At 53.0% G+C, this 12703-nt stretch overlaps 1 protein-coding gene across 2 annotated transcripts in view; it reads right to left on the minus strand.

Annotated features, from left to right (window-relative positions):
• The window catches only part of NCF4 (neutrophil cytosolic factor 4), a 20044-nt gene continuing 7341 nt past the window's right edge, over positions 1-12703 (minus strand). For both annotated transcript variants that reach the window (XM_045872598.3, XM_064590632.1), the window contains exons 4-10: positions 12092-12162; positions 9162-9289; positions 7934-7991; positions 7164-7262; positions 4510-4640; positions 4228-4293; positions 1-3067 (exon numbers count right to left, since the gene is read on the minus strand). In XM_045872598.3, coding sequence (XP_045728554.1) covers positions 2872-3067; positions 4228-4293; positions 4510-4640; positions 7164-7262; positions 7934-7991; positions 9162-9289; positions 12092-12162 — 749 coding nt within the window. In that variant the 3' untranslated portion in view covers positions 1-2871. The remainder of the gene's footprint in view (positions 3068-4227; positions 4294-4509; positions 4641-7163; positions 7263-7933; positions 7992-9161; positions 9290-12091; positions 12163-12703) is intronic.

A 12703-nucleotide genomic window follows, 5' to 3' on the forward strand; every position in this document is an offset into this window, starting at 1 on the left:
AGAGAGACACAGCAAGAGAGGGAACACAAGCAGGGGGAGTGGGAGAGGGAGAAGCAGGCTTCCCACGGAGCAGGGAGCCCGATGTGGGGCTCGATCCCAGGACCCTGGGATCATGACCTGAGCCGAAGGCAGACGCTTAACGACTGAGCCACCCAGGCGCCCCGACACGTGTGATTTAAGAGAAGCAAGGACAAACAGAAACCTCCAGGTGTGAGCTGGAACCATGAGGACGGGCTGGAACCACATCAGCCTCTCACCACCTCCAAGAGTCCAGTGAGGGTGACTTGCAGAGGAAACTGGTGCCCTTTGGCACAGAGCTAAACACACATCCAGCACAGGAGCTGGGACCTGACACTGAAGGGGTTACTGAGAAACCTGCTATCATTCTAAGTGTTGTTCTTTTGTGGCAATTTCAACTTTCTCTCACTGCTTTGAAGATCTTCTCTTTGACTTTTGTGTTCTGAAACTCCAAACTGTGACCCAGCAGATATAAATATATATATATATTTATATATATATATATATCTGCAGATAAGCAACAACGTGCATGAACTGCAGCAGCAACTCTTTACTAAAAAGAAGCTTGTTGTTGCAAATATCCCCCTTCTGAATCTCTTGCAAAATGTCTCTGATGGCTCACACCAATCTGGATCCACACAGGGAAGGAAGTTCTTGGAAATATTGTATCAGCTTAGTTAAGTCAATGTAAGACAAATCCACCACAATACTTGCCATTGCTTTTGCTTATCGTATGTGCTTGCATCTCAGACTGTCCCTCAAGGATCTTTTTCTTCTTGAAGATGTACTTTAAAGATACTTTTGGTTCAAGGATCTTGGTGGCAACCTCTCAGTTTTTATCTGTACATGTGTTCATTTCACCGTCACTATTGAGATGGTTTTACTGAGCATATAATTCTTTATTGAAAGTTATTTTGTCTCCAAAATGTGGATATCATGCTATTGACTTTGGCTTCCATTGATACTGAGAAGTCTGCTTATCATGTTAATTGTTATTTTGTAGTGACCTCAACCTTCTCCAGTTTTAAAATCTTCTCCTTGACTTCAGTGTTCTTGCAGTTTCAAAATGTTGTAGCCATGGATGGACCACTTTTTATTTATCCTGCTTGTCCAGACATGCTCCTTAGACCCACAGATTTGGGTTTCTCATCAGTTTTGTAATACTTCATCTGCCATCTCTTTAAACATTGCCTCTCCATTCTCTATATTTTCTCTTTCTGAGATTCTGGTTTTTTAAAACCACATGCTATTGTTTGTATCTCTTAACTTCATTTTCATGTTCTCCAACCACTTGTCTCTCTGTGTTATATTCTGGGTAATTTCTTTGATTTTCTCTTTTCCAATGCACTGGCTTTCTCCTCTCTAATACACTGTCTAACCCACCCACTGGGTTTTCTGTTTCAGCAGGTGCACACACACACATCTGCATGTGGGTACACGCCTAAGTGTGTATGTACATTCCAGCTCTCTTTTACAAATCTGCCTGGTCATTCTCTTCAACTTGTTAGTTTTTATGCTTTGATCCTTTATTTCTCTAAACATTTTAGTCACATAGTTCAAAAACTTGTAGTCCCTGGGGCTCTAAAGCTATTGCTTATTCTCACTGCCTATTCTCACTCATGGACAGTTAGTGATCTTTGACTATGAGCTTTTGCTTCATCTAAACCCATCATCCCAGGGTGAGGACACTTCACTCCAGAGGGGGCTTCCTTCTGCTTCTGCTTGGAGGCAGGGATGTCGCTCTGTCAGGATCAACTCAGCCCTCAGCCCCAGGGCCTTGACCCATCACAAGAGTCCCTGGTCCAGGCTCCCCACATCATAGCCTCCCTGGGGTTCAAGCATTCTGACAGCAGTGCAGCCTCTGCATTTCAGAACAACCCCCACCCCTCCATGCTGTGAGTTCTGGCCCCAGCTGTGACATGGGGGGCTTGGGAGGAAGGGGAGAGGGAGGGTCACTGAAGAACCCCACTACTTCTTGTAAGGCTGTGATTCTTTGAAGAGTGTGTCTTATCTAGGGCCCCTCAATCAGTCTGGTCAGGCAACATGTTAGAAGCCAAACAACTGGATTTGCTACAATGGAGCTTTCAAGGTCTGTTGAATTTTTGTTGAGTGGATATTTTCTAGTGTGCTGTTATGGATTGTATTGCATCCCCCCCCCCAATATATGATGGAGTCCTAACCCCCAGTACCTCAGAATGGGACCTTACATGGAAATGGGATCTATAGAGAGGCAGTGAGGTCAAAATGAAGTGCTTAGGGTGGCCCTAATCCAATATGGCTGGGGTCCTTATAAAAAAAGGGAAATTTGGACACAGAGACAGACATGCACAGAGAGAAAAAGATGTGAAGAGACACAGGAAGAACGCTATGTGAATATGGAGGATGGGAATGATGCATTCATAGGTCAAGGAATGCCAAAGAATGCCAGAAAACCACCAGAAGCTAGGAAGAGGCAAGGAAGGATAGCCCAATGGGTTTCTTGGAAGCATGGCCCTGCCAACATCTTGATGTTGGTGGACAGAGCAAAGGAATGGGGCAGTTAGAATACAGGCCCAATACCAGAGCCCCCTTCCCTATATAAATGACCCCTAATTGATGCTTATTAATGAGGATTTTACTCCCTCTCCTTTCTTTCCTCAAAAGATATTGTCTTTCACAGTCTGGACCTTTGAGATGAAAGGGTTTATTTAATTCTGAGACCAAGTGTGCAGATAGACAGAATACAAGCCAAGCCGAGCCGGTCCATGGATTCAAACCAGGAAGTCTGTCCCATGCTCCCAGGCTTTCCTGGTCCTAATCTCCTCGGAGGGCTTCTTACCAAGTGTCCCTCCCTGCCCCAGGGACACCATCAGCTCAGGGGACAGTGTTGTAGACCGCGTAGTCATCCTTCTGGGTGACATGCAGCTTCCAGGGGAAGAGGTGCTTCTGGGAGGGGAGATGTTGGGCCTGCCTCACCATGAGTGCCACGTCCTCGTCTGAGAGAAGCCGCACCAGATCCCCCTGAGCATCCCGGTAATTTAGGGCGATGTCCTCCCTCTGGAACTCCCGCCTGGGTGGGAAAGACCAGGGTTAAAAAAAGATCCGGGGGCCTTAGGCCTAAGCCTCAGGGAGACAGGGAGCAGGGGCTGAGGGAGTTTTAGAGCCAGGATCTAAGAATCAGAAGAGGTCAGAGCTTGACACAGGCCTTATCACCCGTGTGGTCCATCCTCCCATTGTACAGATGGAGAAACTGAGACCTACGGGGGAGAAGGGACTTGCCCAGTAAATTAGGGGCACAGCTTGAAATGCCTTGTGTATACATGCGCAGAGCTCAGAACTGTCGTGGGGAGGAGGCGTGAGTTTGGCCAGGCACACAGTAGAGAGAATCAAGTTCCCAGAGCTAGCTGTGAACAGCTATGGGGAAGAACTCTTTAAGGATTGGGACTGTCTGATGTGGGGTGCACGAGGCTGGTGACAGTAAAAACGGATACAACCTTTCCATAGGTAACTCGACAAATGGGGTTGGAAGCCTGACAGGCTTGCAAACACCTTGATTCCAAAATTCCACTTCTAGAAACTCATCGTAAGGGAACAATCATGCCAGTCACCAAGTAGGAGAATCACAGCATTCTTTCTGGTAGTGACAAAGCGGAGGATGATCTAAACGGCCAAGAAGGGGTGGTTACAGTGATTGTGGTGCATCCCCAGAATGACATGGCACAGCCCACTGACGTCATATTTATGGGGGGGTTGGAGGTGGGCACTGAGGCCACCTGCGTGTGCATCTAATAATGAGAGGAGGCCTATCTATAGTTCACTTCTTTCTGCCTTTCTGTGATTTCTGACATCTCGTGTTTTTAAATTATGAATAGGAATTACTTTCATAGTCAGAAACAGAACAAGGTTATTTCCATTCTGGGTGAAGAGGCTGGCTCTTGGGAGGTGGTGGCTCTCTGATGGCCGAGGACCCAAGTCCAAGGCTTTTCGCTAGGAAGACTCTAGCTGTAGCTGCAAATTCACACTCATGAACTGTGTGGCCTCTTCCAAGCCCTTGTGTGTCTCTGTGCAGACCCCCACTCATCTTCGTCGCGGGGGGCTGATATCTGCCCGGCGCGCCAGGCTGGGGATAAGAGAAATGCAGAACACCTAGCGCCTTCACGCGCTGTGTTCCTCCCTCTGTCTTCTCCTCCAGGGTGTCTGACCCCTGCCCTCCGTCCTCGCCCCTCTCACCTCATGAGCTGCAGCAGGTCCTTGAACAGTGGAGTGCTGCTGAGGTCCTCCTCCACGGCGATGTCCCTAAGGGGACAACGGGCAGTGGTGAGCAGGCATCAGGTCGAAGGGGGACACGGGAACAAGGCCGGCAGGACCACGCCGGATCTTGTTACCCAGGTATGGCTTATCTGGAGGGCTTTTAGTTGGGCGAGGAGATCTGCTTTGGGTCTCAGAGCCCAGAGTGTGATGTGGGGGGTGGGGTGGGGCTGGGGGCGGGTGGGGGTTGGCCAGGCCACGAACTTGGTGGTGCTGATGGTGTCCCCATAGAAGTAGCAGCGCAGCCAGTTGGTGGGGTCTTCTTCCTCCGGGAAGTCCTTGAGGATCTTCACGAACGACTGCGGGAAGATGCCCGTGGCTCCGCGGACAGTGCCCTGGGGAGGAAAGGAGGGGCTGCGCTGTCAGTGGGAGGAGAGGGAGCAGGACCGAACCCCCCCCCCCCCCAAGCTCCCTTATCATCATGTGGACGAGGTCGTATGCAGAAGCAGAAGAAAAAGTGACAAAGGTCACCATGCTGTTCACCCCAAGACATATTTCTGTTCTAGAATAAGTCAAGATCGCACTTTATCTGGGAAGCTGCTTTCATCTAATTCAGTCTTTCATTCAGAGACTTCATGAGCACCAGCCACGTGGCAGGCCCTGGGACTCGGGGTGGATGGCAGTCCCTGCCCTCCTGCCGGGAGCACGTACTGTAATGGGTGATGGCCACTGCGCAGGAAGTAGGTGAGCTTCACGCTGAGCCAGTGGCCAGGGTGTTAAGGAGGAACCCAGATGAAGGGAGAGGAAGAGGTGGTCCCTTCACTCACTCATTCATTCATTCATTCATTCATTCCGCAGATAGCACAGAGCAGCTGCTCTAGAGCCAACGGACAGAAAGTTCTCTCCAGCCCCAGCCATGCACGACCCAGCCACCGCCTGTGTTTTGCCCACATGTTCTCTTAATCTTCACAACCCTAGAGAAGACATATTATCCCAATCCCATTTTACAGACACATAAACTGAGGCTCAAAGTAGTCCCCTCGCTCCTCCCCTGACCCTCCCCTTAACCTGAGGTCAGAAATCGGCCAGCCTACTAACATAGAGAACTTTCAAGAAAACAGGAAGGTAACAAGCACTCCCTATTTCTGGAGAGTTTCCCAGCAATACCCAGTAGCACAGGGTCCCAAGACAGGGCTCCAGGACTGGGGTACAATCAAAGCTGCCAAGTCCGTGAAACCCATGGTCCTCAGGCCTCTCTAGCCCCTGGACGCCAGGGACCCTGCCCTCCCTGGAGTCCCCCTGGGGCCCGTCCCACCATCTCCTTTAGACACCTCCTGCTTCAGGAGCCTCAACAAAAGGGAATCTTGTTTAAGAATAGCAGGACCCAATCCAAACAGCTGGAACCAGGGCCAGGGCCTCCCATCTCCATTCACCGAGTCAATATGAGCCCCCGTAGGGGCCAGCCATGTCGCACGTGGGGACGAAGCAACCATCGAGACAGGGCCTGGCGTCGAGAGTCTCATTTCACCTTCCCAGCAGCCCCGGCACCAGCCAGATGGGTGCATCTAGGCCCTCTATGGGCCAAGCCCCCAACAGCTGCGCCTCGGTCAGCCCTCCCAGGGCCGCGATGAAGAAACTGCCCGACAGCTATCTCCATTTACGGAAAAGGAAACCACAGGGTTGAGCAATGTTCCCAGGGACGCAAAGCTAGTTAAAAGCAACTAGGAAATGACACGACAGTCTGACTCCAGAGCTCAAGGTCTGCATCACTATCTTTTCTCGCTGCCCGCAAGGCATCCCAGATGACACACCAGTGAGTCTCAGCTGTGGGTGATTTTGTCCCCCAGAGCCAAATGTCTGGAGACACCTGATTGTCAACTGCAGGACTGCTACTGGCGTCTAGTGAGCAGAGACCAGGGATACGGCTAAACCCCTTACAATGCACAGGATGGCCCCACACCAAGAACAATCTGGCCCCAAATGTCAACAGTGCCGCGGCTGAGAAACCCCGTGATAGACCAAGATATTAAACTCAGTAGATTAACCGACTTGCCTGAAGCAACTGTTTGTTGGCATCAGAACCAAAGGCAAGTGTGGTCTCCAGAATCTTCTGTTCCAGTCACACACCTGTCTCCCACCCAGCTGCCCCCACCCAGCTGTTCTGATTTCCAGGACTATCTTCAGAGGGCATCTCTTCCTGGAGCATTCCTTGACTCTGTCCCCTCTGATTTCCCCCACAACCAGACCCAAAACAACCTCACTTCCAACTTACCTCCAACCTCACCCCCAACCTCACCCTTATCCTCATTCCCATGCATACCTCCACACTTAACCCCATCCTCAGCTCTAACCTCACCTCCAACCTTATCCCCATTCTTAGCTTTAACCTCACCTCCATCCCCACCCCCATCCTCACCCCCAATTTCACCCCCATCCTCATCACCATCCTCACCTCCAACCTCACCTCCAATTTCACCCCATCCTTATTCCCATGCATACCTCCAATCTTATCGCCATCCTCAGCTCTAATCTCACCTCCAACCTTATCTCCATCCTCAGCTTTAACCTCACCTCCATCCTCACCTCCAACTTCACCCCCATCCTCACCCCCATCCTCACCTCCAACATCACCTCCAACTTCACCCCCATCCTCACTTCCATCTTCACTCCCATCCTCACCTCCAACATCACCTCTAACCTCACCCCCATCCTCACCTCCAAACTTACCTCCAACCTCACCCCCATCCTCACCTCCAAACTTACCTCCAACCTCACCCCCATCCTCACCTCCAAACTTACCTCCAACCTCACCCCCAACCTCACCCCCATCCTCACCTCCAACCTCACCTCCAACCTCACCTCCATCCTCACCCCCATCCTCACCCTTAACCTCACCCCCATCTTCACCCCACCCTCACCTCCAGCCAGTCTTTATTGATCCGACTGAGAAGGATGATCACATCTCCAACTTTGAAATTCAGTTCCAGTTTGCTGTTGCCAGTGAAGTCAAACAGGGCCTGGGAGAAGAGTGGAGTAGGGCAGGAGGAAGGGAGCATTCATTGAATTCCTACGAAACTGCTTTGCATACTTCAGCATCCCAGTTAACAGATGAGGAAACTGGCTCAGGGAGCATGACTGACTTGTCTGAGGCCACTCCATTTGTTAGTGGAGGAGCCAGAATTAGAATCCAGGTCTCTCTGACTCCAGAATGGTGCTCCTTTCAGACCTGGTGGGATGAGCACAGAGAGGCAAGGATCCAAACTCCCTGGGTCGAGCACCTTCCTCAGCCCACCCAGGCCTCAGTGTGGGCTCCAGTGCTCCCATAAGCCCAGGGCACTGACCACACTGTTTCTACATGTGTGTCCCCGGGGAGCTGGGACCTCCTTGAGGGCAGGGCCTGGTTTGAGTCACCTCTGACGTTTCAGTCGCCAGGGTGGGGCTGGCCTGGAGGAGGCCAGGAAAGCTTGCTGAATGGATGACGGATGGCTGCATTCCCCTCTGCCTGAGTGCTCCCCATATCACCTCCTGTCAGCTGGGTTGGGCGCCCTTAGGGCCGAGTCTGAGGCCCCTCCAACCCGCAGCACCCAGCGCCATTTGTGGGCACATTGAGGGCGCCCAGGAGGAGGGGTGCAGTGGCGAAGGGTGGAGCCCAGAGGTGAGGTGGGAGGCCTGGCCCAGTGGAGGTTACCTCTGCTCGCGGAGCTGCCATGTGGTCAAAGATGGCGCCTTGTGGGGACTCACTCTTGCTGCAGAGAGAAAAGGAAGGCCCGTCAGCCCTTCTGGTTCCCTCAGGGCCTGGCTCCCTGCTTCTGTCCCCAAAGCAGCCCCTCATCAGGGGCAGGAAAGGCAGGGAAGGGAGAGGATGTTAAAAATGCAGCTACAGTTGCTCTCTGGGCCATCTCTCTCACACACACACACACACACACACACGCACGCACTGGTTCCCACTGCCCATGGGGGAGGGACTGTATCCCCTTTGTGGAAACAGAGACTCAGCAAGAAGGTGGGGAGGAAGATACACATTTGCTCAGCACCCTAACTTGTCAACCCTTTCACATCTGTTCTTCCTTCTACTTCCCACACCCAACCTCTCATTTTTCAGCTAAGGAAATGGGTTGGAGAAGCCCTCTGTGCCAGGGCTCGGGGCACAGGGCTGCCGCGTGGCTCAGCTGGAATTGAGGCCTGCCTGCGTGCCCCGGGGAGACGGCTAGGCACCGAGAGGACACTCAGAGATACTAGCCTGAGGAAGGAGGGAGGCCCTGGGAGGGAGGCCGGGGCTCAGGAGCACTGTCCCTGGAATTCTTAGCAGCGACGGCCTGGCCTCTGGAAGCCCAGCCCTATCACAGTGGCTTGGATTTTCTGTGATTATTTTCTGCTTAGGAGGGAGCTGGAAGGGAGTGGTGGGCTCTTCGGAATCAGTGAGGAAGAAGCAGTGTCCCCTGGGGGCCCGTGTGATACACCAGAAGCCACAGACAGCCCCATGGAACTGCATGACCGGGGGACCGGGCATCCCAGGATATACTCTGGGAATGTCTGTGGAGAGAGCAACTCCTCCCTTCCCTGCCACTCTCCACTCTCTCCAGGCACCCCGAGTCCTGAGGCATCCCCACTGGGGACTGGGACACCCAACTCTCCCCATCAGTGGCCCAGCCCCTGTCCTCCGGTCCTCACTGTCACACACATCAAAATGTACCCACCTTCTATCCCTCCAGGCCCTGTGCTCGATTTTCCAAGCTCACCTAACAAGCTGAACATCCTGGGGTATTCAGGGATAGAACTGATGTCTAGTTTTTCTCTTCTTCCAGGGAAAAGACGTACCTTGGCCGTGGGGGCATCTGGGACAGAGCGCCCAGTTAGGAACACCTGGTAAGGGGCCCAGGGCCTGGCCCGCGGGAGCGCAGCGGCCGGTCACTTACACTTTCCGGGTACGCGGCCGGAGCCGGCGCAGTGCTTGGGGCACCTGCTCTGAGTCATAGGACGACTGGTAGAAGAAGATCCGGACGTCCTCATTCATCAGCACCCAGATGGGCAGGCTGAGGAGGCTCTGCATTTGGGAGAGGAGGCAGGACAGGGGGGTGGTCAACAGAAAGGTCTGGACATCCCAGCCCCTCTGCCCCATCCCCATCCCCCACCCTGGTCCCGCTCTTTCTAGTACCGCTTTCTCTGCCTGATCACACAAACGACATATTTCATTTCATACAAGACATGTAACGTTTCAGAAGCTTTCCTCCCGGGTTCAAGATCAGGAGGGGACCAACTGGCTTGAGGACAGTTCATTTGGAGAAAACCTAAAGGCCTCCAGACACAATGATAATGGTAATGGCAGGTAAAATGACGTGGAGGTGACTGTCCAGGCACCACATTGAGTGCCACACCAGGTGACCTCGCTCCATCTCACAACAACCTGAAAGTTAGTGCCAGAGAGGTTAGGGGACCTGCCCGAGGCCGCCTGGCCTAGCGAGTGACAGTGCCGGGCCACCCAGAGCCATCTGCCACGAGGCCCAGCCCTGAGATAAAATATCAGATAATAGTGGGAGGAAGGATACCTCAAATGACCCAAACCAACAACAGTTGGTGGTATTACAGCCCAAAAAGTGCTTTCTGATACTTGATCTCATACACAGTTGGGGAAACTGAGGCTCAGAGAAGCAAAGGACCTGACCCAGTTGGCAGAGCTAGGAAGCAGTGGACCTGGGACCCTCACTCAATCTCATGTTGGTTACACCCACCACTAGGCTCTCCGTGAGGACGCAGAGTCCCCAGACCCTGGCAGTCATTCCCCCCAAACTGCACAACGCACAGGTCCCCGGGAATACTCCAGAGGCACCTGGACCCCCTCGGAGAATCCCATGGAGGCAGCAGGAAGGGGGGGACCTGGAGGTCCATCCCGGAGGAACTGGGAATGCAGAGCCCGGAAAGGACATGGCTGTCATCTGGGGAGGGCTGGGAGGTAGCCCAGAGATGGGTTTAAGGGCACAGACACTGAGCCAGGCTGGGGCCTGGGATCAAATCCCACTCACCAGCTGGGTGACCGTGGGCAAGCGAGCCTCCGTACGCTCATTAATAAAGTGGGGATGATACTAGCGTCTGCCTTGTGGGATGGCGTAAGGATTGAATGAGTGACGTGCGCACGACACTTAGAACACCACCAGGCATCTAATCTAACAGGTGCACCGTCAGAGCTGGCAAAGATCGCTGTCACTGTGGCTTTCGTTACAACATAGCACAGTGGGTACACAGAGCCGCGAGTTCGAATCCCCAACCCTCCTATCCAGCTGCTCTACCCCACGGAGTGAGTGGCTCCACCTCCTCGTTTGTGAATAGGGTGAATGGCATCTAACTCACAAGTTATTGAGAGAAATAACCAAGCCTATTCGTTTATCCTACAAATGTATATCGAGAGCCTCCCGGCTGCCGGTCAAAGCACCCCACATCGTTCCAGGCAGGGGTCGTTATCACACGACCCATATTCTCCATGAGGACAGTGGGGAGACTGGTGGGTGGACGTTACAGGGAATCAGATTTTTCTAATAGCTGTCCGACAGGGGACGAGCAGGGAAGCGTGGTAGTGAGCTCCCCGTCCCTGAACCTTTCAAGCATAGGCTGGGGTTACCCATAGCAGAGATTCCTGCACCGATTGACTCCTGGGCTTTGAGGAACCAAATCGGACAGAAAGGATGGGATTCCTCCAGGTGTGGGAGGAAGAGCCCCAGCTCCATGGCCTCATCCCTCCCTCCAGAGCTCACTCCTCTCCAAGCCCTGCAGGGGGAGAGAGGAGCCTCCAGCCACCCCAAAGGAGAAGCTGTCACAGCACCCCCTTGAGGGGAGATGCCTCCATTGCTGTGGCCCAGGGGCTTCCCACAGTCCCTCTTCTCTGCTCAGAGCCCAGGATTCCTGCAGCCACTGGAGAGGGCTGGGGCTTCTCCTCCTGCCTCCCACCTCCCACTGCTCACTCTACTAGGAGTTATGATCTCTCACATTCTGGAAGCTCCCAACTTCACTCCCCTCCCATGAGACCAGCGAGCTGGAGGGACGGCCGTATTTCATAGGTGAGGAAACCAAGGCCTAGAGAGGATGAGCCACTCGCCCCAAATCACCCAAACAGTCAATGTCAGAGTGAAGACTGAAGACTCCTAGCTCTGTGCCCTTCAGCCATGAGAGTAGAAGAGGAGGGGGAGCCCTCGCTGGCTGGGAGGGTGCCTCTGTGCTATGAGGAGGGCTTCCCTCTCCAGTTTCCTAAGGTTGCCATCAAGCCATGGCTTGGATGCCTCTAGTGACGGGGTGCTCACTACCTCATGAGGAACACTGTCCCTTTCTTGCACAGTCCTGATTGGTAGAGGGCCTTTCTTGACCAGCTGGTCTCTGCCTTCAAGGTGCTTCTGTCTCTGTGCTCTCATCTCCTAGGGATGCAGACAGTTTACAGGTTGGGAAATACCCAAGGGCCTTTCTCTAGTTTGTACAAAGGCACTCTGTGAGAGAGCTGAGGCCCTGGCGCATCACGCCTCTGTTACATAGGCCATGGTTTTGTGATTTCGTGACCCACCTGTCCTTCTCCCCACTGGCCAGCAGGTACCTTGAGGGCAGATACTGTATCCTATTCACCTCGGTATCAGAACACCTGGCAGACACCAGAGTTGTCAATTCAAAGTGTGGTTCCTTGTACCTTCTCCATTGCTTCTGCCTCTCTGCCTGGAGCCCCCAGAACACATCCTGTTTCTCTCCCCAGGGGAGAAGATTAAGGTTTGAAGATGGGGCCCATCGGAGCAGGAGAGCCAGCTCCCAGGCCACATTCAGGGGTGCTACCTTCCCAGGGGCCCTCCCAGGTGCCAAGGTGACCCACCGCTACCTTCATGTAGGCGTTGAGGGCGGGTATCCGCATCTCCGCAATCTCTTGTTTCACACCCATGTAGACTTTGGCTGTGGAAATGCAAAGAGCTGTCCTGGGAGCCTGGGCCAAGACTACGGTCTCTGGGCTCTAAGCCACCCACCCAGGCCAGGAATCCTCCCCACTGGCTCGGCCGTGCTGAAGGGGCCACCCCACCTTTCAGCTTGCATTCTCTGGGCTTACTGTCGCCAGCTGATATTTTCCTTGTTTTACTTATTTATTGCCTGTTCCTACACGTGCGCGTGCACACACACACACTCACGATTCTTGGCTCCAAGAGAGGAGGAGCTTTGCTTTGCCCACAGCTGAGTCCCATCACCTAGGATGGGGGTCCTCAACCCCAGCTGCACATTTAAGTCACCCAGGGAGCATTTAAAAATCTCATTATGTAGGACTTGCCCCAGAATTATTAAATCAGAATCTCTGGGGGTGGGACTTGGGCATCAGAATTCTCTAAATCTCAAGGTACTTCTAATATGCCCCCCAAGGTCTAGAATAGTGCCCCCTACCAATCCATATTTGTAGAGTAGATGAATGAATCATTCCTCAAAAGCAAGGCAGCGTGTTTAGGGA

This window comes from Mirounga angustirostris, unplaced genomic scaffold, assembly GCF_029215605.1.
Source record: "Mirounga angustirostris isolate CCGP_5_RB_7025 unplaced genomic scaffold, mMirAng1.0.hap1 SCAF_5, whole genome shotgun sequence".
Classification (NCBI taxonomy): Eukaryota; Metazoa; Chordata; class Mammalia; order Carnivora; family Phocidae; genus Mirounga; species Mirounga angustirostris.